We start from the raw sequence: 23809 nt of genomic DNA on the forward strand, positions 1-23809 counted from the left end.
AAACAACTGAATGCAATGTTTATTTTTTTGCTTTTTCGTTGATGTAACCTTTATCTGTTTATGGCGTGTTTAAATCCCATAATAGAGTTTAATGTGTTGTTTCAATGGTCCAAAGATAATTTATTTTAATTGTTTGACCTTAAAACCTTACGCATACTTAGAAGGGTCAGATTCCTATTTTTTTGGATTTTCTGGCTCTTTTTTAGGTGTTATTTGAAGGAACCGGGAAACGGGAATAATTTTTTTGGGTTCTTTGACGTCCAAACATGAGAAATAGCGCCTCTTGATTGTCTTACGGCACTCGCACACCCACGGAAAAAAACCCCAAACATGGGTACTTGAACATAAAAAAAGGGTCGGATTCCTATTTTTTTGAATTTTCTGGCTCTTTTTTTGGGTGTAATTTGAGGGAACCAGGGAAAGGCAATGACTTTTTTGGGTTCTTTGACGTCCAAACATGAGAAATAGCACCCCTCGATTGTCTTATGCCACTCGCACACCCACGGAAAAAAACCCCAAACATGGGTACTTGAACATAAAAAAAGGGTCGGATTCCTATTTTTTTAGATTTTCTGGCTCTTTTTTTGGGTGTAATTTGAGGGAACCAGGGAAAGGAAATAATTTTTTGGGTTCTTTGACGTCCAAACATGAGAAATAGCGCCCCTCGATTGTCTTACGGCACTCGCACACCCACGGAAAAAAACCCCAAACATGGGTACTTGAACATGAAAAAGAGTCTCATTCCTATTTTTTTTTATTTTCTGGCTCTGTTTTTGGGTGTTATTTGACGGAACCGGGGAACAGGAATAATTTTTTTGGGTTCTTTGATGTACAAACATGACAAATAGCGCCCCTCCAATGTCTTACGGCACTCGCACACCCACGGAAAAATACCCCAAACATGGGTACTTGAACATAAAAAAACCGTCGGATTCCTATTTTTTTGGATTTTCTGGCTCTTTTTTTGGGTGTAATTTGATGGAACCAGGGAAAGGAAATAATTTTTTTGGGTTCTTTGACGTCCAAACATGACAAATAGCGCCCCTCCAATGTCTTACGCCACTCGCACACCCACGGAAAAAAACCCCAAACATGGGTACTTAAACATCAAAAAAAGGATCTGATTCCTATTTTTTTGGATTTTCTGCCTCTTTTATAAAAACATTTATTTTTAATGTAATTGTTACGAACAAAACTCATGATTTTAGCTTCACTTTTTTTTAAAAAAAATTTAGAACACACCAAAACTTCACTTAAGGACCATGATCGGAATGAGAATCGATACGTCAGTTAATATCATAAAATAATAAACTGTGCAAAACAAGTCAACTATATTAAACTAAAAAGTGTAATAATTACAAAAATCCATGTCAACTACAAGACAAAAAATAATAACAATAATCAATGCTCCGTGCGACGTCTCTGACAAGCCCTGACACTTCCATCAGCACTGACTCTCCCTCTGGCGATCGTCAGACAGTCCTGCATAATCTCATATAACTCTGTGCCTGCCGTGACCATCCTAAGGTTGAGCACACGCTCCAACCTCTGTGCAATCGCCTCATATTCGTCGTAATCATCCTGTGACAGTCATAAAAAACATTTATTATAAAATTTAAAATAAATAACAACTCATCAAACATTAAACACGCAAAAAATATTACCACATGTGGAGGGGGGTCAAATGCCACTGGAACTTGGGAGCTGGGCAGCTGTATGTACTCCTCAGGGTCTGCGGCTAGTGCATCTCTCGGCTGGTCACCTGCCTCGGTTGGTATCATGAATGGGTGAGATATGCGGAAAAACCACTCCATGTAATCTGCAGATACCTGCCCAGGCACTAGACAAAGCTCACCTGCAGGTAGTACGTGCTCCGCAAAATGCATCCACCTGTCATCTATATCATCATGTGACAATCGAGCACTAACAGGCGGCGGAGGGATGCTCTGGATGTAACCAAACTGCCGTACCACCCTCTCCGGTCGAGCTGTGACCACCATAGGACCCCATCTCAGCTGACCCTGGAATGATGAAATCAGCTCAAAGGCCTTAACCCCCCGATGCTCAGTGTACGGAAACCAGGACACATCTGTGACGGTCAAAGCATCACAACGTGCCCTGTAAGGTGCTCCTGTGATTCCCTTCATGTGCGCCTTCGACGTCAACCACCAGGAAGCACGTGGGGACGTCTCCTGGTATGTATCATCTGTCACGCACTGGTGCACACTAGGGAAGTGCTCATAGATCCAACACTACACAAAAAATGAGGTTAACATAACATAAAAACATGTTTAAATCATAATCGAACGTAACATATTAAAAAACACAAAATTTACCTGTAATAGAGTCAGGTACCTCGCAAGCTGTCGTGTGGTGGTCCTAGAAGCCTCGTCTAACTGGTCATACATATAAACCAGCGCGACAACTCCCCAAGCATAACCACCACTCTGACCGAGGTCACGAAAAGCGTCTAGGTGAACCACATGCACGTATGTTGCACTCTTATTAGCAAAAAGAGTGCAATCGACCAGGTGCAGCAGATAAGCACGAGCTGCTACAATCCACCGCCGGGTCTGACATCTCATCTCATAAATGTCTCGAACCCATCCTAGTCGTACGTATGCCCCACGTGTCAGTGTTGTCTCGGCTCTAGCCTCCTCGGCACACACCTCAAGTAACTCTGTCAGCAAAAATCTCGCCTCCTCTGTAGAAAGAGTATGAAAACTGTGCAACGCGCCAGTGATAGGCAAATGAAAGAGTGACGACACATCATCCAATGTGATCGTCAACTCTCCTACCGGAAGGTGGAAGGTGCTGGTCTCGCTGTGCCACCTCTCCACAAATGCGGATATCAGTCCAGGATCGCCAGTAACAACTGAACAATCGATTAATGGACTTAATCCTGTGGCACCAATCAGTCCTTCAATCTCAGGCACTGGCCTCCTAATCAATGTCACCTTCCTCCCATGTGACACCAACTTCAAATCAGGACGTTCCTGATTTGAAGTACAAATTATACAATTATTAAAAAAAATTAATGACAAACAAATCAACAATGATAAATAATTAACAAATTAAAATACCTATCCACTACAAACAGTGTGTGCAACATGGTCCGTAAATGATGTCAGCACTAACGGGTCACGTGGCCCGCTAGGGAATCCCTCAACATCATCAGCATGTGACCCCTCAGCACCATTAGCACCTTGTACGTCCGCACACATCTCAGGTGCCTCCTCAGCCAGATCAGGGACATCCTCAGCCATGTCAGCAACATCCTCAGCCATATCACGTGCATCCGCAGTCATCTGATGAACCCGTTGCCTACGAGCTGAGACAGTAGGCCTATGCCTCTCGAGAACATCAGCTGCATCATGGTCATCATGTCTATCTCTGCCTATAAGTCTACCTATAGCACGACCTAAACCTCGTGTTTTAGCCATGATCTGCAAATCATGTCGAACACGTATTTTTTTCGGTCAAAATATACACAACTTTCTTTATAAAAATAAAACAAGTTTATTTATAAACAAATAAGACTAATTTAAATCAAATTATTTGAAAACATACACAACATAATTTAAAAAAAAAACACAACTAATGTAAAAAAAATTAATTAGTAAACATCCACAACTTAATTAAAAAAAAAATAAAAAACTTCATTTATAAAAAACCACAACCAATGTAAATATAATTAATTATTAAACATCCAAAAGTTAATTTAAAAAAAATAAAAAACTTCATTTATAAAAAAAAAGACACACCTAATGTAAAAAAAATTAATTAGTAAACATCCACAAGTTAATTAAAATTTTTTTAAAAAACTTCATTTATAAAAAAAACACAACTAAATTAATTAGTAAACATCCACAACTTGATTTAAAAAAAAAATAAACAACTTCATTTATAAAAAAACACAACTAATATAAAAATAATTAATTACTAAACATCCACAACTTAATTTAAAAAAAAACTTCATTTATAAAAAACCACAACTAATGTAAAAATAATTAATTATTAAACATTCACAACGTAATTTTAAAAAAATAAGCAACTTCATTTATAATAAAAACACAACTAATGTAAAAATAATTAATTAGTAAACACCCACAAATTAATTTATAAAAAAATACTTCATTTATAATAAAATAAACAACTTTATTTATAATAAAATAAAAAACTTTATTTATAAACAAAAAAAACACAACTAATTTCAAAATATATAATTAGTAAACATACACAACTAAAATTATATATAAAAATAAAACAAAAATGGGAAAAAAATTTCAAAACATACACAACTTAATTTATATCATTTATAAAAAATTATTAGTATTTAAAAAAAAATTCCAAATCACACACAACTTTATTTATAAAAATAAACTACTTCATTTATAAAAAAAAATACATAACTAATTTAAAATTAAATAATTAGTAAAATACTCAACTAAAATCATATAAAAAATAAACAAAACCAATTAACAAAAATAACCAACTTAATTTATACAAATAACCAATTCTATTTATAAATAAAATACATTAATTAAAAAAAAACAATATTTAAAAAAAGACTAACTTCCGAAAGAAGTAGTTTTTCCGGAAACTTTCCAGAAGAAGTGATTCTTCCGGAAGCACCGATAGGTCATCCGGAAGAACCCTTCTTCCAGAAACTTTCCGGAAGAACTACTTCTTCCGGAGAGTTTTCGGAAGAGGTGTTCCGGAAGCTTTCCGGAAGACCAGTTCTTTCGGAAGACCTTTCAGTATTTCCGGAAGAACCCTTCTTCCAAAAATCTTCCAGAAAACCTTCTTCCGGAAGTTCCGGAAGAACCCTAAAAGGATCTTCCGGAAGGCGCCACCGTAACCACCCTTTCCCCATTTTTTTTGGCGTCTTCTACCCTAAGGTTCCACTTACCTACCCTAAATGCTACAACTATAGTGCATAATAAAAGCAAAGGAAGGTTAGGGACACCTACCTCGAAGGGAAATGGCGTCCAAGCGAAAACAAGCAGCAGCCGGGCTCGCGGAGAAGAGAAGACGCAGAGGCTCGCAAAAGAGGGAGGAAAAGCAAAAGCAAGAAGAAGAGGCGTGAATGATTCCGGGAAAGGGAAAAGCTTTTTAAACTTTTTATTTAACTTTTTTAATGAAGGGCAAAATGGCCCATTCAATAAATTGCTGGGTGCACCTAGCATTTCCCAAATCATTTGTGGGCTTTATCATGTCGGGTTTATGCTGGCCCTGGTGCTGTTATAGTCTTAGATTCTATAGTACATTTCTTGATCCACTTTTATTTTTCTTTATCAATTTGTTGACTTGTTGATAAATGGGTTCATACTACGAGTCGTCATAGGTTCAAGCTTAGGGTTAATTTTTCATATTTAGACTTAAACCAGCTATGGTTAATTAATGCTGGACAGGAAGTGAGTTAACTTTATTTAGACAAAATATATTTAGACATCATACACCATTAAGTCATAAAGTTTTGGAAGTAAAAATCTAAAAGTGTAGGTTTTATTATTGTTAATTAATGTTGTTATCTAAAAGTATGAATTTAACTCTAGTAATTTTATGATTTATCAATTCCTTTAGAAAAATAAAACTTTTTAAAAAATTATACGACACTGGAACAGAATGGGTGGCCTGAAAATGTATCAATCTAATTTTTAGAACTTAATTACCTGAAAATGTAAGGGTAATTTAGTCTTATTATTGATTGCATTTATAATTTTCCTTTGTCTCTTGTACATTCAGATTTTGCCTTTGGTTGAAGAGAGCATAATCTCTTCGGCTTACTTTTGCACTCTTTTCTTCTTCCTCTTTGTTTATATTTGTTACATTGTTAATAATTTCTATTATATTTTTACTATATTTTTAAATATAATATTTTGATTTCACTAAAAAATGATAGCATTAAGAAGTATTAAACAGAATAGGATGTTATACCCATAGTCCACACACTCGTCAAATTGAAATGTCACGTGCATGCTTCTGCAATCATGAGGTAGCCAACAACATCCACTGAATTTTCTTGCTTCTATGTTCATCTTCTTTATCCTTAGATGACCATTGTTTTTTCTTCCATTTTCTCCCCTAGTTCCTTTTTCTATTGGTGTGGATGAGTACTACAATGAGATACCTTGTCCAATTAGTTTTTCACAAGTTCTGCTTGAAAAACCACTAAACCTCTTCTTCCCAAATTCAAAATATTTTCTCATAGAAACATGAAACACAAATTTTCATTCAATAAATATCCAGAACTAATAAAAAACAAGTAACTTGTTTATATGTCCCTGCATGGCATTGGCTTATAGTTCTTCCCATCTAAAGAAATTAGTACTATATCCATTTCTAAGGACTCTATCACATACATCAACAACCCAACGAGTATGATTCAGTTATTCAGTTAACAATACACGTTGAGCCTAAAAGTTAAGAAAATGGAAAAATACACATACCCTTGGTCTTAATCAATTTCTAGCAGCAAATGGGGCATTTGACAAGTCCATTCTCGTTGCATTCAGGACACCTGATGAAACATTCATTTTTGTTGTCACCATTGGTGGTGAACACTTTGCAACTACCATTACAATTAAAGCAAATGGAAAACCTCATGCAGGCACAACCTTTGCAAGGACCATCAGCAAAGTCCATTGGTGTTTCTTCCAAAAGCTTTCCAAGCCACCCCATCTCATGCAATCCTACAACTTCATCAGCTCCTCCAATGTACCTCCCTTTAATGAAAAGCCTGGGAGGGATCACTTTGCTACCCAAGATCTTCCACAACTCTTCTCTATACTCCAAGTGTAGAGAAACATCTCTCTCATGGTATCTTATCTTGAAGCTTCTCAACAAAAAGCATACCGTGTTGCAGTCCTGAAAGGTTTTTCTTATGCCTCTCATGCTTGTTGTGTAGAGAATCACTGCTTGGCTTCCACCTGGTGGATGTATCTCTTCAAAATCTGTTAGAGATGGGTACTCTTCGATGCCTTGAATTTTTTGATGCATGCTTTTACTAGGACTAGTAGCCACTAAGTTTTTCTCCTTGGACCCTTTGGTGGGTGTGGCTTTAAATTGCATTTCTTTTAACTCATAATGTTTATCATCTTCACTTCCTTTGGGGCCAATCTCTAGTTCAGCCATGTTGTGGGGCTTGTGATCTTGATCATCATAGATTGGTGGATTGAGCTGAAGGACTAGGCCTTGTTTCAAGTTGGTAATGGTTGGAATGAGTTTCAATTTTCTATGGAACCTGCTTTTCATTCCTTTCATGTCTAAATTGGATGGCATGTGAAATGAGGGAGAGAGGCTACCAACTTATGGATTGGAGAAAAAGATGAGGTGAGAATGATAGCACACAAGGATGCTGAATTGAGGACAAAAGGGCTGAGGATGAGAGTGTTCTTTAAGTTTTAAAGGCTAAAAAAGTGGTAACTGAAAGCTGTGCAATGTTGGGATGCTTTATTAAGTTTTGAATAATCAATGCATGGTGTGGGGACAAGGTTGACCCCTCACTCCCTTATCTGATCAGAGTGCATGACCCATTACCTAACATTTGGTACCTCAATCATCGTTTGAACTATGAACTATGATGGATATTTGTCAACTAAAAACAATGAAAGAGCAAAAATTCCCCATCATTGTTTACTTACTAGAAGGGGGAACCATGCCAAATTGCCAGCATCAATCTCAATCATGCACATGGTTATGTTGATTCAGAACCACTATCACTAAAGAGTGTCCTTGGACCACTGGTGATGCCTAGTGCGAAGGAGAGGACTCCTTATCTGGGGTATCTCTGGAAAAAGACTTCCTATATAAAATTACTTGCACAAGGATTACATGTTCATAGATGCGCATTTGGTGACGGACGTACAATTGGTTGGAGTTTTTAGTACATATTTAATGATAGTTTGCAATAATCTTTTAAGTCTTACCACTCTATGTGCATGATAAGTACTAAAAAGACTTAAAAGATTATTGCAAACTATCATTAAATATGTACTAAAAACTCCAACCAATTGTACGTCCGTCACCAAATGCGCATCTATGAACATGTAATCCTTGTGCAAGTAATTTTATATAGGTATTACATTTTGGTAAACCTACTTTTGAAATAATGCTGCACTGATATTCATTAAACCAGGTTTACCTTGATACTCATATCAAACTCGAGCAGAGTACAGAAAATTATGTACTAATTTCTATGCTTCTGGCAATACTCCTACACAGACTGGGATTTTGGCATCAGACTTTTAGTTTTATTACTTGGATGAAATGACATGTTCATCCCTAGCTTCTAATATTAACGTGGGCACTCTATTTTATATGCAAAGAGAAATATATCATTACATCACGAAAACACCCTCAGACCATAGTCGGAATATGTGTATAAACATTGCACAATGTCGATCTACCTTCTGAGTGTAGTCAGAAGGTAGAAAAATAAATAAAGAAACACATAGTTTGTGTTTTCTAATCCCAGAAAGTACAAGACATTTTTCTGATTCTTAATCCAGACACTGGTCCTGCTGGATTATAGAAGAAGGATCTGGTTGTAGCATAAGGGCACTTTGTAGTTTGTACAAGTAATTTATATAGATCTGTTTCTGATCATAGATTTCGACGAGCAATGTCAATTAGCTATCAGCCACAGAAGAACCAAACCCAATATCAAAACCAAATGTAATGCAAGTTAACTCATGCTTGTTTCCATCGAACATCTTCATCTTCAAAGAGTATGAAACCTGCAAATACAATACATGGTGAGAGCTATGACAATGAACATAAAAATAAATTTGAATTGAACAAGAAACGATATCAAGTATAATTAGACACTCTTAAAAATATAATACAACGCTTTAATTAGAAACCTAAACACCTTCTCAACAAAGCCCCGTGTAATTAGGTAGTTGGTATGCCATGAAATAGTACAAGTCTCTTAAAAGCTGATAAAAATGAAGGAAACAAAAAAAGAGCAGTGGACATGATACATTCAATCCAACCTTTAAACCTCTCCAAGGGAAAGATGACATGTAAGCAGACATGCTCATGACATTCGGAGAAAACAGAGCTGTGTGCTTAAGGAGATAAATTACAGGACAGTGAACTAGGAATTTGTCAGTACAGCATTTATGAAAATTGTAAACATTTTCTTGATGAAACAATGGTTCCTGCTGGCTTGCTGGATTAAAAGCCAGTTGCAATTCAAAAAATAGTAGCAACATTAGAAATAAATAAAATTTCAACACAATGAAATTGTCATTTCTACTATATTGGTTTAAGGAGCTAGTTTACAAGAATATTCACTGGAAAATTCACATCAATGATCAACCATATCAAGTTCCCCCTCCAATTCCTATATATCAATATAAAAACATTGCAAATGATAAAACACATAGTATACCAGTTCTAAGTATCAAACAAATATAACATGTTAAGACCCATCATCAGATTCAGTTGTGCTCCAACATAAGTCATTCCCCTATTTAAGATGTTTACATGCCATAACATGCATATAAAGATTTCTTTCCCAAGTTCCAAATTCCAATGACTATATAGGAGAAGCCCAATTTAGGTAGAGATAGAGATAGATAGATAGATTTCCTCTTCCACCAAAATACAAACACACATGTACAAGGAATGAAAGGAACATTGACTTACAGGTGGAGTGAATCCTGGTAAAACTTGGGAATGAGCAATCACAAAATCACCAACTGAAACAGGGCAAGTAGTTTCTCCACAAAGGTCATGGGTCTCACTATGTATGTGCCATCCGAAATATGACACATCAATCGCTAGCTTCCCTCCAGATAACGCTTTACCTGAGTCATTAAATGTTTGGATTAGAGAAAAAAAGGGAATTTTTTTATTTACCAAAACCCCATCCATCTCTATCTTGAACCACACCACCATGCTAGTATGGTACATAGTACATATACAAAATAAAATCACACCAATTGCATTCAAATTCCCAAATAGCCTTACTTTCTATGTTAAGAGTAAACATATACAAACAAACAACAACAAAAATTTTATCCTACTGGGTGAGGTCGCCTATCTGGATCACACGTGGTGAAAATAGAATAAACATATAGATAAGTAAAATAACAAACTTTCAATACACATTCGCATCAAGAAACACAATATGCATGAAAATGGATATGATAACAGAAATTAAAAATATAATGAAAGGAAACACAGTAACACAATTACAAAACTTGCAAAATAATAGAGTACCTGTAGTTGCAGCAATGATGAATGTAGCAGGCTGGCCTCGTGCGATGGGATCAGGATATATTTCAACCCCTTTAACCTCAACATCATAGTCAGCTTTCTTATCTGACATAGATAATTAAGCAATAGTTTATTCAATAACGGGCAAAACAGCAAGATTAATACAATGCAACAAAACATTTGTAAATTATTAAATTATAAAACTAATCAAGGAGAAGAATCCTTCACAACTAAAAGACAACTTCAAGTAATTATACAATATGTTAATTCAACTCACCAGAATTGATTATTCAATCAAACTCAGATTATTAATATTATTATTATAAATTTAAAAATATCCCCAACGGTAAGTTTCCTAATTGAATAAATTTGACACCTAAAAACAAATAAGAAAGAAAATTCACGTACGATCCAATATAAAAGAAATCCGTAAAGAGAAACCCAATTGTTTAATCAACCATTTTCGTGGCAAAGTTTAAAACTTTAAGACCACCCTTCAAACCCCAAATCAAGGAACCAATTTTCAATTAAAGAAGATAGTTCTAAGGTTTTAAAAAACAGAGTTGAGTTTAATTAATGTTGCTTTTAACATGCACATGACTACACCATCAAGCTCCCCTTCTCCTTCTGATTCAGCACCTTCACCGGCTACACCAAAGAAGACTAGAAAAAGTGGTTCATATAGATCATGCCACTAAGAAACCTCATGGTCCCCACTGAAAGAAATTAAGGACGTCTCTTGAGGATCGTTGCTTGAGAGAAGGTGGACATACATTTGTTAACTGGAAACAAGTTCCTGCAACTCAGAAGGATTTGATTTGGGAGGACATTTAAGTATTTGAATTAAATGTTGAGTGTTATTGTAATTGGTTATACTAAAAATATTATAATGTTGAATGCTATTGAATAACTATTAAATGTATTTTTTGTATCGCAGACTGAATTTGATATTCCAGAAGCGTCTAACCGAAGGACGAAGAAGAAAATCCTTAAGACGGAAGAAGAGCAATGAAGGCAGTTTAAGTCAGATTTGACCTCCAAATGGGCTTTGGCACAAGGCAAGGAGGAGAACGATGACACGAGAAGTACGGTATCAACAAAGAAAAGTGGAACCAATTTTGTTAGAGTCATAAAAACCCTTCATGGGAGGTTAGTTGACTTGCATTGTTTATGAATTTCACAGTTATGTGTTATTTTCAAGCGCATTTTGTTGACAAGTTTCTATCTAATTGTGATAGAATGTTAGAAAGAAGGCTCAGGTCATCCAAAAACTAGACACTACCCCTCACGTGTTGTCTTGTGGGGGTTATGATTTACTAGAAGAAAAATTAATGGAGGAAAAAAAACGATTGGATCAAGTAGTCCAATTTGAGAGCACGGAAACAATCCTTGATTCTCCATCTACCATTAGATGACACGTAAAGTAAAAGATGACTCGCACAAAAAAATCTGTAGTAATAACATCTGAGGCGACACGCAAAATTGCTGATAGAATTATAAGTTATTTTTTATTTCAATGGTCAATTTTTATAATGACAACAATAGTTCGTAAACTCATGCAATATTTTATTGTCTACATGATTCCCTTGAAGAGCAGTCGACACAAGGAAGATTTGTCACCCATGGACCTCAGGATGTGCTGACTGTTAGAACAAATCTCTTTTAACCTGTGATATTACAAACTACAAAGAAACACAGGTTATTAATAAAATGCGGAAATTACAGATCAAATCATACCTCCAGCCATTGCTATGAAGAGTTTCTTGTTTTGGTTCTTCCAAGCTCTCTCTCTTCCACTCTCTAGATGGTGTATAAGACTGAATTCGAAGGGATGAGCTCAGAGACCAAATTCATGTGCTTATATAGGCATTCTACCATCAAGAATGCATTTATCAGCCATTACCACTCATTATTGGCTGTTACAATTCTTTATTGGCCATTATCATCCATTAACAACCATTCAAAATGGCTTTCAAAACTGATGAGCGTTACAAAATTTCAAAATGTTATGACCATGAATTATTACATTCTCCCACTTGGTCCAAACATTTTGACTTAATGCTCAATCTTCTTAAGAAATGAATATATGAATCATAGTGATAGTTCCTCTTATAACGAGTAATATCATCTATGTATTACAATATACTCAATTTCCCAAGCAGTATACTTAAAGTGGTAATAAAACTTCATGAATAAACCCAATGTTTATTCTTGGTCCAAAACATAATTTTTCTCAAATAAATCAATGTGCACCAAAATATGAGAAAATATCATAATATAAAAGTTTCAATTTTTACATATATGTATACAATCATAAATTGGAACCAAGTCCCATTCTTTCTACATGATCCTTAAATTTAAACGGTGGCATGCCTTTAGTTAAAGGATCAGCGATCATCAACTCAGTGCTTATATGCTCAATGACCACTTTCTTGTCTTTTACTCTTTCTCTAATGGCTAAGTACTTAATGTCGATGTGCTTACTTCGACTTCCACTTTTGTTATTCTTAGCCATAAAGACAGCAGCTGAGTTATCGCAAAAAATTCTTAAAGGCCTTGAAATAGTATCAATTATCTTCAGCCCAGAAATGAAACTTTTAAGCCATACACCATGTGATGTAGCCTCAAAACAAGAAACAAACTCAGCTTCCATGGTAGAAGTAGCAGTCAAAGACTGCTTAACACTTCTCCATGAAATAGCTCCACCAGCCATCATGAAAATGTACCCAGATGTTGATCTACGAGAGTCAACACAACCAGCAAAGTCTGAGTCTGAATAACCAATCGCATCTAGATTGTCTGTCTGTCTATACATAAGCATGTAATCTTTGGTCCCTTGAAGGTACCTCAACACTTTCTTAGCAGCTCTCCAGTGGTCAATACCTGGATTACTCTGATATCTTCCTAACATTCCAACTGCAAAAGCAATGTCAGGCCTTGTGCATACTTGAGCATACATGAGGCTTCCAACAACTGAAGCATAAGGAATGTTTTTCATTTGTTCCCTCTCAAAGTCATTCTTTGGACATTGGTTCAAATTAAACCTATCACCCTTCACAATGGGAGCAACACTTGGTGAACAATCTTTCATCCGAAATCTCTCTAGAATTTTGTTAATATAGGTTTCCTGTGATAGACCCAAAATACCTCGAGATCTATCTCTATGAATCTTAATGCCGATGACATAAGATGCATCACCCATATCCTTCATGTCAAAATTCTTAGAGAGAAATTGTTTCACCTCATGTAGCAAACCCCGATCATTGGCTGCAAGTAAAATATCATCTACATATAAAACAAGAAAGCATATTTTACTCCCACTAACCTTGTGGTATATGCATTGATCCATGGGGTTTTCATCAAAACCAAATGAAGAAATTATCCCATGAAACTTAAGGTACCACTGACGGGAAGCTTGTTTTAAACCATATATAGATTTATTAAGCTTGCAAACCAAATGCTCACCACTATTAGAGGAGAAACCTTCAGGTTGTTTCATATAAACCTCCTCCTCTAAATCACCATTAAGAAAAGCTGTTTTCACATCCATTTGTTGCAACTCAAGGTCAAAATGAGCAACTAATGCCAAGATTATACGAAGAGAATCTTTCTTAGATACTGGAGAAAAAGTCTCTTTGTAATCTATTCCTTCCTTTTGAGTAAATCCCTTAGCAACAAGTCTTGCCTTGTATCTCTCAATGTTGCCTAATGAATCCTTTTTGGTTTTAAAGACCCATTTACATCCAATGGCCTTCGCCCCATTAGGCAACTCTACAAGGTTCCAAACTTTGTTACTCTGCATGGAACTCATCTCATCCTTCATGGCATCATACCATAAATTTGACTCTTTACAACTCATGGCTTGATCAAAAGTTTCAGGATCATTTTCAGCTCCAATATTATAGTCAGATTCTTGCAAATATACAATATAATCACTAGGAATAGCTGATTTTCTTACTCTAGTAGACCTCCTTAATGTTGCATCAACATTTTCTTGGGGATCATGTTGTTCAACTGGTTGTTCATCATTTTCATGAATTTGATGATCAACTTGATCTACTGGATTATCAACAACAGTTTGTGGAATGTCAATCATGTGTTGTTCATCATCCCTTTGAACTTGAGGGGTATGAATTACAACCAATCTTTCATTTGACGTGGAAGGTTGAGATTCTATATAATCAATTTCAGAACCTAAGTCCCTCAATTGATCACTCCCACTGATCAAATCATTTTCAATAAATTTGGCATTTCTTGATTCCACAATCCTAGTAATATGATGTGGACAATAAAACCTATAACCTTTAGACCTTTCGGCATATCCAATGAAATACCCACTAATGGTCCTCGGGTCAAGTTTCTTCTCTTGTGGGTTATATATTCTCACCTCAGACGGACAACCCCAAACGCGCATATGTTTCAAACTCGGTTTCCAACCTTTAAATAACTCAAAAGGTGTCTTTGGGACAGCCTTGGTTGGAACACGATTTAATATATACGCTGCCGTCTTTAGTGCTTCAGCCCACAAGGATTTAGGAAGATTGGAGTTGCTAAGCATACTCCGCACCATGTCCAATAATGTTCGGTTCCTTCTTTCTGCCACACCATTCTGATTCGGAGAACCAGGCATAGTGTATTGGGCAACAATCCCATGTTCTTGAAGGAACTTTGCAAAGGGACCAGGTGCTTGTCCATTCTCAGTATACCTGCCATAGTTTTCTCCACCTCTATCTGATCTCACTATTTTTATTTGCTTGCCACATTGGTTCTCAACTTCAGCCTTAAAGACTTTGAAGGCATCCAATGCTTCGTATTTGTTATGAAGCATATAAACATTCATATATCGTGAATAATCATCTATAAAGGTGATAAAATATTTCTGACCATGTGCATCCATATCTGGACAACAAATATCAGTATGAATTATTTCTAATATGCTTGAACTCCTATTAGCACCTTTCTTAGACATGTTGGTCTGCTTACCCTTAATGCAGTCCATACAAGTCTTAAAGTCAGCAAAATCTAGAGTATTGAGTACCCCATCTTTCACTAACCTTTTAATCCTCTCAATGGAGATATGTCCTAATCTCCGGTGCCATAACATAGAGGAATTCTCATTAATATTACACCTTTTAATACCAGTTTGAACATGCATAGAACTATAAGTGGCATTATTTTGTAAACCAAGAAGATAAAGACCATCAGACAATATACCATTCCCAACACATTCAGAATTATAAAATAACTCAAATGATGTGTCTTTGAAATTAAAGGAATATCCAAACGGTACAAGCCTTGAAATAGAAATCAAGTTTCGGGAAAAACTTGGTACATAAAAAGTCCTTTCTAATTTTAAAATAAAGCCACTACTTAAAGTCAAAATGCAAGTTCCAATGGCCTCCACATGTGAGCCTAGCTTATTGCCTGATAAAATGCTTTGCTCACTTCCCACTGGTTTCCTTAGGTTTTCCATACCCTGTAAAGAATTTGCAATATGAATAGTAGATCCAGAATCAATCCACCAGGTGTTAATATTAACACTAACCATATTAGATTCATAACATACTAATGAGATTGATTTACCTTTCTTCTCAAGCCATTTCTGGAATCCGGGGCAATTCTTTTTCATGTGTCCCTTCTTCTTGCAAAAGAAACACTTTGCCACCTTCTTAATATCAGCTTGAGGTGGTATTTTACCATTCCCCTTCTGATAAGCTTGAGACTTAATTGCTTTGTTCTTCCCATAAGCAGTAGTCAGTAGTGCACTCTCACCCATCTCCATTACAAGCCTTTCTTCTTCCTGAACACACATGGTCATTAATTCATTGATAGACCATTTATCTTTATGTGTGTTGTAGGAAATCTTAAATGGCCCATATTCATGCGGAAGGGTGTTCAAAATGAAATGCACTAGGAAGGACTCAGACATATCAACCTCTAGTTTCTTAAGTTGAGCTGAAATATCTCGCATTTTCATGATGTACTCACGCACACCTTTCACACTGGTGAGCCGAAGAGAAGAAAACTTCATGATCAAGGTGCTTGCTAAAGTCTTATCTGAAGTGATGAACTGGTCATCAATGGCCTTAAGCAAGTCTCGGACCTTTTCATGCTGGTCAACAGAACCACGTATCCCAGCCGAGATTTTAGTCTTAATGAACATCACGCTGAGCCGGTTGGATCGTTCCCACCGCTCATATAGCGCAACGTCAGCTGGGCTACTTTCATTTGTGATTGCAGGTGGTTCGTCTTTCCTTATAGCATAATCTATGTCCATCCACCCCAATTGTAAAAGAATTCTCTCCTTCCATATCTTATAGTTATCTCCTTTGAGTTCGGGAACATCACATTGAATATCAGAAAAATTAATAGTTTGAGAAGCTGCAAAATTCAAAGGCTTATGTCAAAATTTGAGGCATACTAATCTTAATTGTATCTTTTACCAATGTAAACATACCATAAAATTGAATCTTGTGACATAAAAATTGCCTGTGGGCTAAATTTTTAATTCAATAAGAAACAATTAAACCTTATGATAGAATAATCAAATTATTTGCTTAATATTCATGCTTTACGGGTACAATATGAAAATAATTTAATTTCTATCGTAAATTTTTACTTTATGATAAAATTGACAAATTATACATACATCATGATGCCTGTGGGTAAATCATGAAAAATAATACGTCATTTTATCCCAATTAATTATACAGATATAATAAAAATTCTTGTGAGATAAAATTCATTATATAAGTATAATTAATTACAATATTATGTCTAATTCCTTATATGATCTTTAACCAACTTAATATATAATTTTAATCAAATATAGATGCTGTGGCTAATCCATAATTAATCAAAATCATAAAGATCACTTAGACATAAAAATTTATTATATGAGAATAAATAGTATTTTGCATTTCAAAATCAAGATACAATATAATTATGAATAAGATTCTCATATAATTTTATAATTGAAATATAATATTATGCATTTGATTTCATATATATATGCATAGAATAAAATGTTCTAGAATATATTCATGCATAAATTAAATCAAAATTCAAAAAACTGTAAAGCACAATGTGTATATAACGTATTAAAAACGACAACATATCAAAAAAACTTTACTGGTTTAGTGGTCTGCACATACATTAGTGTTCTCGGAGTCAAGGGTTTGACACCCAGCTAGCACAAAACGTAGGAGTTTTTGTCTTTTTTTTTTTTTTTTTTTTTTTTAAAACACTGTTCATCATCTTCAACCTTTAGCGGGTCAAACCCGACCCATACGCAGACCCGTTCGTTTTTCATTCATTCGGACACCATTTTTCACGATTCAAAAGCCAAAATTAAGGAAATCAAACGAAATACATATTTCTAATTTTATTTTTTAAGAAACAAGGCCCTTCATACCATAAACAAAATCAAATCGGAAAATACCGAAAAACGAAAATGGACAAGGCAGAGGCAATTCTTGCTCTGATACCAAATGTTAGAACAAATCTCTTTTAACCTGTGATATTACAAACTACAAAGAAACACAGGTTATTAATAAAATGCGGAAATTACAGATCAAATCATACCTCCAGCCATTGCTATGAAGAGTTTCTTGTTTTGGTTCTTCCAAGCTCTCTCTCTTCCACTCTCTAGATGGTGTATAAGACTGAATTCGAAGGGATGAGCTCAGGGACCAAATTCATGTGCTTATATAGGCATTCTACCATCAAGAATGCATTTATCAGCCATTACCACTCATTATTGGCTGTTACAATTCTTTATTGGCCATTATCATCCATTAACAACCATTCAAAATGGCTTTCAAAACTGATGAGCGTTACAAAATTTCAAAATGTTATGACCATGAATTATTACACTGACTACTACCATTGGTTGACTAGAGCACTCGGGCCTTGTCCATGCTGCTGGAGTCGGTGTCACGGTTAGACAATACTTTGGATTGGCTTTAGCAAGTTCCCACACGTCTATGTCGATCAACCCCGAAGAGTTGGAGCATTTGACACAAAAAATCAGGGACCAGCTGGAGCAGTCGACCATTGAAAAAGTGACTCGACAACTAATGTTGTCCTTCAGCCAGATGCATTTTGAGATGTAGTACTCGTACTACCTACTGAGCCTAAGGTTGGCCATTCTATTGTCCGTGTCAGCACAAAGGGAAGTTGTGTCAATCCCTTGGGGCAAGACCCAAACACGAGTGAATATGACAAATGTGGGTTGTATGTGTAACAACCGTAACTTTTAATAAATAAATAAATAAGTAAAAGTAAATAGGTTATAATTTCCCACTATATAAGCCAAATGTTAACCTAGAGCAGCTTTTAGAAAACACATTCTATTCCTTTCTTCTTCTTCTAACGCACAAGAACCCTAACAGAACAACCGGAGGAGGAGTTCTAAAGAGCACCAGAGATGCCACAATTGCTAATGGAGAACGTTTGAGCGATTACATCGAGATAATGGATGAGTTATTCACGCTTGGGGATTAGAATAAACATGTATAGGGATCCCTAGAGAATCAACTTTTGGGTATTTTGGGTTATTTTTATAAAATTTTAATTCATGAACCCTTTCAAATTGAATTTTTCATATGCTAAATTGAATGTAATATCTATTATTATGAAATTCTATGATCCTGTTTAGTGCATATTGATATGATATTGTTTAGTGTATATTAGATTTTTTTAAATTGTCAATTGTTATTACTTGATTTAATTTGTATATTAACGTGTATGATTTTTGTTGTTTGGCGCTTATAATTTATCATTTTTCTAGAATGTGTCAGTGAATTGTTATCATTGGAATGAAAAATTTGATCCAAATAATTGTATTCCTTTTGTTTGTAATCAAATTTTATGAACTACGCGTACGTACTGGGCTTTGTTGAAAATATTATATATATATATATATATATATATATATATAAAGTAGATATTAAACTTTTTGGGTGGAAGTTCCTCTACATGATTCCTCGTGATACTGTTTTGCTGTTTGAGATTTCTATAACAATAATAATAATAACAAATAAAATAAGGTTATATGAAGTAGATATTAAACTTTTTGGGTGGAAGTGCCTGTACATGATTCCTCGTGGTACTGTTTTGCTGTTTGAGATTTCTATAACAATAATAATAATAGCAAATAAAATAAGGTTATAGAAATTATTTGTTTTTCAGAAATAAATTAAATATTATTATAATTTTTTTTTTCAATTATATATGTTATATAAGCTAGTAATTACAATTATTTCATCATAAATGGTTGTATAGTAGTTATGTTTTCCATTTTAAATATGTTGTAAATATTCCTTCATCATTGGTTGTGCAGTAGTTACGGTTTCCTCTTTAATACTATTGCAAATATTATTTTATGTAATTATATGTGTTAATAATTGTAAATATTACTTCATAAAGGTTGTGCAACAATTATGGGTTTCGCTTTACAAATTTACATATATATACATATTTGTTAATTCATGTAACTGTACTATGACATATTACATATATTATTACATATAAATATATTTATATGCTTTAAGGTTAGATATATTTCATTGATCATAATTTGTGCTTACCTATTAGTTAAATTCTTCCTGATTAATTAATCGAGACTTAGGGGTACATATCATTATTTTATCCTTAAATGTTTTGATTTGGTTAGTGCGTATATACTACCTGAAATTCTTATTATTAATATATATAATTAAATATACATAGAATTTGTTTATAAGTCTTGAAGTTGGATATTGTATGTTGTTGTTGTTGTTGTTGTTATTATTATTATTATTATTATTATTATTATTATACATTTTTATTTAATTGTTAAGTATACTTTGTAATTAGTTAAATTGTGAAATGTTAAATTATAGACATGAGATAGGATTGTAAATGAGTGTATGATTAATACTTGTAGTGATATTACTTGTCTTGTGAGCTATGAGTTATACAATAACTCGACCAGTGTTTACCTCGAAAAAAGTTTTATGCGCAGTGTTAAAGGAAAAGTATAGGATTCCTAGTTAGGATCTTCAAGGGTGAAATTGTAGCGTAACTTGTTAAATATGTTTGAAATATAAGTGTGAGGTCGTGGGTATCGTATAATAATTCATGAATAATGTCTTCGTGTAAAAAAATTATTTTAGGGGTTGAATCTGAATCAGGAGGGAGAGGCCCTGATGGACTCTTCGAAGTGTAGGCCTTGGGGGTCACCCGGTTTGAGTGCTCCTTTAAGCATGTGCCGATCCCACATGGTTGGAGCACTCTCGCAAAATAACATGACCCTGACTAGTCTCTCTATAATTTTACGTAGTGAGAGTGATCTGACATATCCATTGTGTGATGTGTCTTCCACTTGGTGCTTTTCCTTATCCAAGGAGAGCAGAACTTCATAGCTAGTAAAAAGACAAGAAAGTAAAACAATTGAACAGAGGAATGCAATGAAATATGAACAAAGGATAACTCTAGTGTTACTCCTCAAACTGAATTGTTAAAATTTCTATAAAGACAAAACAAAATTTCTTTTACAGTGCTTACAATAAGATTTACTTAGAAACTTACCCCAGTGGACAAATCTTATTTTATAAATCTACTCAAACAAGACAACTAAAACCTAAACTCATGACCCAAAGTAATAACAAACAAGAAAAAAAATGAAAAATGGATCATGGGTCATGGATAATGGACAGTATGGAACAGCTAAGCAAGAAATAAATTAAAATTGAAATATTTTTGAAAATGTCAATACATCCTTATATTTGAAATTTGAAAATTCCTAGAGGGACTCTTGTAGAGACAAGGGTGGGGGTTGTGTTTTAAAAACAACAGTGCAATAATCCAGAGGTAAATCTATTGCGGATAGATATGACATTTTGTTTCTCTAACTTATCACAACACTTGCATTACCTAATTTTCCCACATTCTTAAACAGTCCAAATGAGAATCTCCATGGCATGTGGATATATCATAGAAACTAAAGGGTGTGCAACAATACTTTTGAAAAGAGTGATAGAATTGGAACAGGGTATGATGAAAAAGAAAGAGAAAGAATGTAACAGAGAAAGAAAGATTGTATTCATTGGTGATGACAAAATTACAAAGAAAAACACACCCAGGTAATTTGAGGAACCTGAACCCTCCACTTATTGTCAAAAACCTACAAAGGGAACCCAAATGCCAACGCTAAAAAATCTACCTACTTTTCAATATTGTGAAGCTCTTTGTGAAGTTTGGCTTTCCTACTAAGCAGAGACACTACCATCGCAAACGAGTTCCCCGTACCCTTTTGCCCTAAAACAAAACATTGTGTTATAGATTTAATATTCCCCCAAAAAATCAATTCAATCAGAGAGTAACAAAAATAGAGGGTTATTACCTTTCGATTCCATGTTCGAGAGATGGATAGTATCAACGAGTCTACAAAAGTTATTACCTTCTGAGCGGTGTCGTTTTGTTCGCACTCACCACAACCACCGTTATCAGAGAAGGAAGCCTCACTTCTCTAGCAGTGGCAGTGCGCGACAGAGACAACCTCATCAAAATCCCAAAACCCAAATATGGTTGGCCAAGGCGGCGCGCAATGGAGTCAACACCCTCACTCATCATCAATGCCGAAGTCGAGTACAACAACAACAGAGAGTGCGAGATCAACGGTAAGGGAGACCACAAGAGCAACAGTGAGGGACACCGAGGGGTAACACTAGCTAGGTTAAGTTGAAAGCAATGAGGGCGTGAGTGAGAGGGAAATAAGTGCGCCATATATAGGTCAAAAATGAGAAAACATTCCTAAACGATTTTGTCGAAACTGACTTTGTAGATCGATATACCACGGCGGTTTTTACGAAACCGATGTCGTCACATGCCATTTATTTACAAAATTACCACAACATCTTTGTTTATGATGGTTTTACCAGAACCAACGTTGATAGAACGTCATGGAAAGACTATTTTGTAGTAGTGTAAGATTACCAAATCGCTTAATCTAGAAACAAATTCAATGTAGTCAAAAAACAAGTTGGTAATTTTAAGCCGGCACATTTGGTCTGTGAAACCAAACTCCCAATATGCCTATAAATTGAACCCAAGCCTTACTATATTCCACACCTCATATTCATATTGATAGCATAACTTATAATCCATGGATTCAAAAAGCGTGCCAAGCTTGAAAGGCAGGATCAAGAAGACCAAAGGTCAACAAAAGATCGAGATGAAGAAGGTGAACAATGAGCGTTACCTTCAAGTGACGTTCTCAAAGCGTCGCACTGAGATTTTCAAGAAAGCAAGTGAGCTTGCCCCCCTCTACAGTGTGGACCTTGCTGTGATCTTATTCTCACCTTGTAGTCGATTTTTCTCCTTCGGTAGCCCCAACATGGATTCTTTTATCCAACACTATATGATGCAAGCCCCATCTCCCACTCTTATCCTACAACACCATGGACGAGCATAAGCTCCACGCACACCTCAATGACCTGGCCAACCGATTAGCCAAGGAAAAGAAGCACATAGAGGATTTGAATCATTTGTTACAGGTTGCGGAGGATCACTTTTGGTGGGCCATACCAATTGAAAGAATAAACAGTGCCCAAGTCGAGAAGTATAAGAGGCTGTTGGAGGAGCTGAAGACACATGTCGATGAAAAATATGAGAAGCTTCTCTTTGAGGGCATTCTTACTTATAACTCATCAACTCAGTTTTTTTTACAGGTGGAAGCTCTTATTCCAATGTTAATAGCACTTTGACTATGCACCGGCCACCACTAATGCAAAACTATGTGGGTGTGATTGATGGGAGTATCTTGTGCCATCGTCAATTTAACAACATTCATATAAATGGACATGGAGATGGACCTACTCTTGGGTTATTTTGATTCCCTCAAAAGAGATCTCCAATGATCGATGATGTCTTATTTGAATTTTTAATTCATGTTGTTTAATTTTGGTTTAGAATAAGCATTGGCATAACCTGTTTCATGTGTGGGAAATGGATTGACAGGGTTTGGGTTTTTGTTGTCTTGAATAATGTTCATCATATGTTGGTGAAGTGTCTTTCCTTTAGGTCGTTTCTTTTCTTTTGTGATTAGGAATTGTGTTGTGTTGTCTTGCTTGAATAAAGGGAATCTTTTATATAAAAAATCTAATTCTATATTAAATTCCAATCTTTTGAACTCTTGTTTGGAATTTTGATTATTCTATATTAAATAGGTATGTATAGACAGTTAAAACTCAATTTCATTTTGTTGGGATTAGAGATGTAGGGAACTAACTTACAAAAAAAACTAATTTAGAGCATCTCTAACCATGATTTCTTTTATGGGTTTGTTAATCATGTGTTTGTGGTCCCTACAATGTTATGTCACTCCTAAGAAACTACCGCCAATCCTTGACCCACTACCGCCGCTCTCTTGTGCAACCATCGTCAGTGATGATGATATGGATTTTTCAAAATTTGTTCAATATTCCTTTCCCCCTTTGTATTTTTCCAGATCTATTCATTTTTTCTTGTTCTTCTAGTTATTTTTCCTCTTTTTTGTACATGGGTGGATTGAAGGTGGTTGATGTTAGATAATATT

At 35.2% G+C, this 23809-nt stretch overlaps 5 protein-coding genes across 5 annotated transcripts; 1 reads left to right on the top strand and 4 right to left on the bottom strand.

The window, feature by feature from the left end:
* Nucleotides 1-1269: 1269 nt before the first annotated feature.
* On the bottom strand, nt 1270-2967 carry LOC114393561 (protein MAINTENANCE OF MERISTEMS-like). Its single transcript, XM_028354917.1, has 3 exons — nt 2337-2967; nt 1665-2252; nt 1270-1581 (listed from the first exon to the last, which is right to left on the bottom strand). The coding sequence occupies exons 1-3, from the start codon at nt 2583-2585 to the stop codon at nt 1402-1404; spliced, it is 1017 nt and encodes a 338-aa protein (XP_028210718.1). The 5' UTR covers nt 2586-2967; the 3' UTR covers nt 1270-1401.
* On the bottom strand, nt 2953-6566 carry LOC114393580. Its single transcript, XM_028354936.1, has 4 exons — nt 6453-6566; nt 4974-6119; nt 3084-3446; nt 2953-2996 (listed from the first exon to the last, which is right to left on the bottom strand). The coding sequence occupies exons 2-3, from the start codon at nt 5199-5201 to the stop codon at nt 3084-3086; spliced, it is 591 nt and encodes a 196-aa protein (XP_028210737.1). The 5' UTR covers nt 5202-6119; nt 6453-6566; the 3' UTR covers nt 2953-2996.
* Nucleotides 6214-7427, bottom strand: LOC114393571 (uncharacterized protein At5g39865-like). Its single transcript, XM_028354925.1, has one exon. The coding sequence runs from the start codon at nt 7282-7284 to the stop codon at nt 6472-6474; it is 813 nt and encodes a 270-aa protein (XP_028210726.1). The 5' UTR covers nt 7285-7427; the 3' UTR covers nt 6214-6471.
* Nucleotides 7428-8297: 870 nt separating this feature from the next.
* LOC114393591 (putative phosphatidylglycerol/phosphatidylinositol transfer protein DDB_G0282179) lies at nt 8298-10358 on the bottom strand. Its single transcript, XM_028354945.1, has 3 exons — nt 10234-10358; nt 9658-9818; nt 8298-8741 (listed from the first exon to the last, which is right to left on the bottom strand). Exons 1-3 carry the CDS (start codon nt 10340-10342, stop codon nt 8634-8636), a joined length of 378 nt encoding a protein of 125 aa, XP_028210746.1. The 5' UTR covers nt 10343-10358; the 3' UTR covers nt 8298-8633.
* Nucleotides 10359-22378: 12020 nt separating this feature from the next.
* Nucleotides 22379-22979, top strand: LOC114375939 (agamous-like MADS-box protein AGL62). The gene is made up of 2 exons (XM_028333811.1): nt 22379-22558; nt 22644-22979. The coding sequence occupies exons 1-2, from the start codon at nt 22379-22381 to the stop codon at nt 22977-22979; spliced, it is 516 nt and encodes a 171-aa protein (XP_028189612.1).
* The last annotated feature ends 830 nt before the right edge of the window (nt 22980-23809 follow it).

The sequence above is a fragment of the Glycine soja genome, chromosome 2 (genome assembly GCF_004193775.1).
Source record: "Glycine soja cultivar W05 chromosome 2, ASM419377v2, whole genome shotgun sequence".
Lineage (NCBI taxonomy): Eukaryota > Viridiplantae > Streptophyta > Magnoliopsida > Fabales > Fabaceae > Glycine > Glycine soja.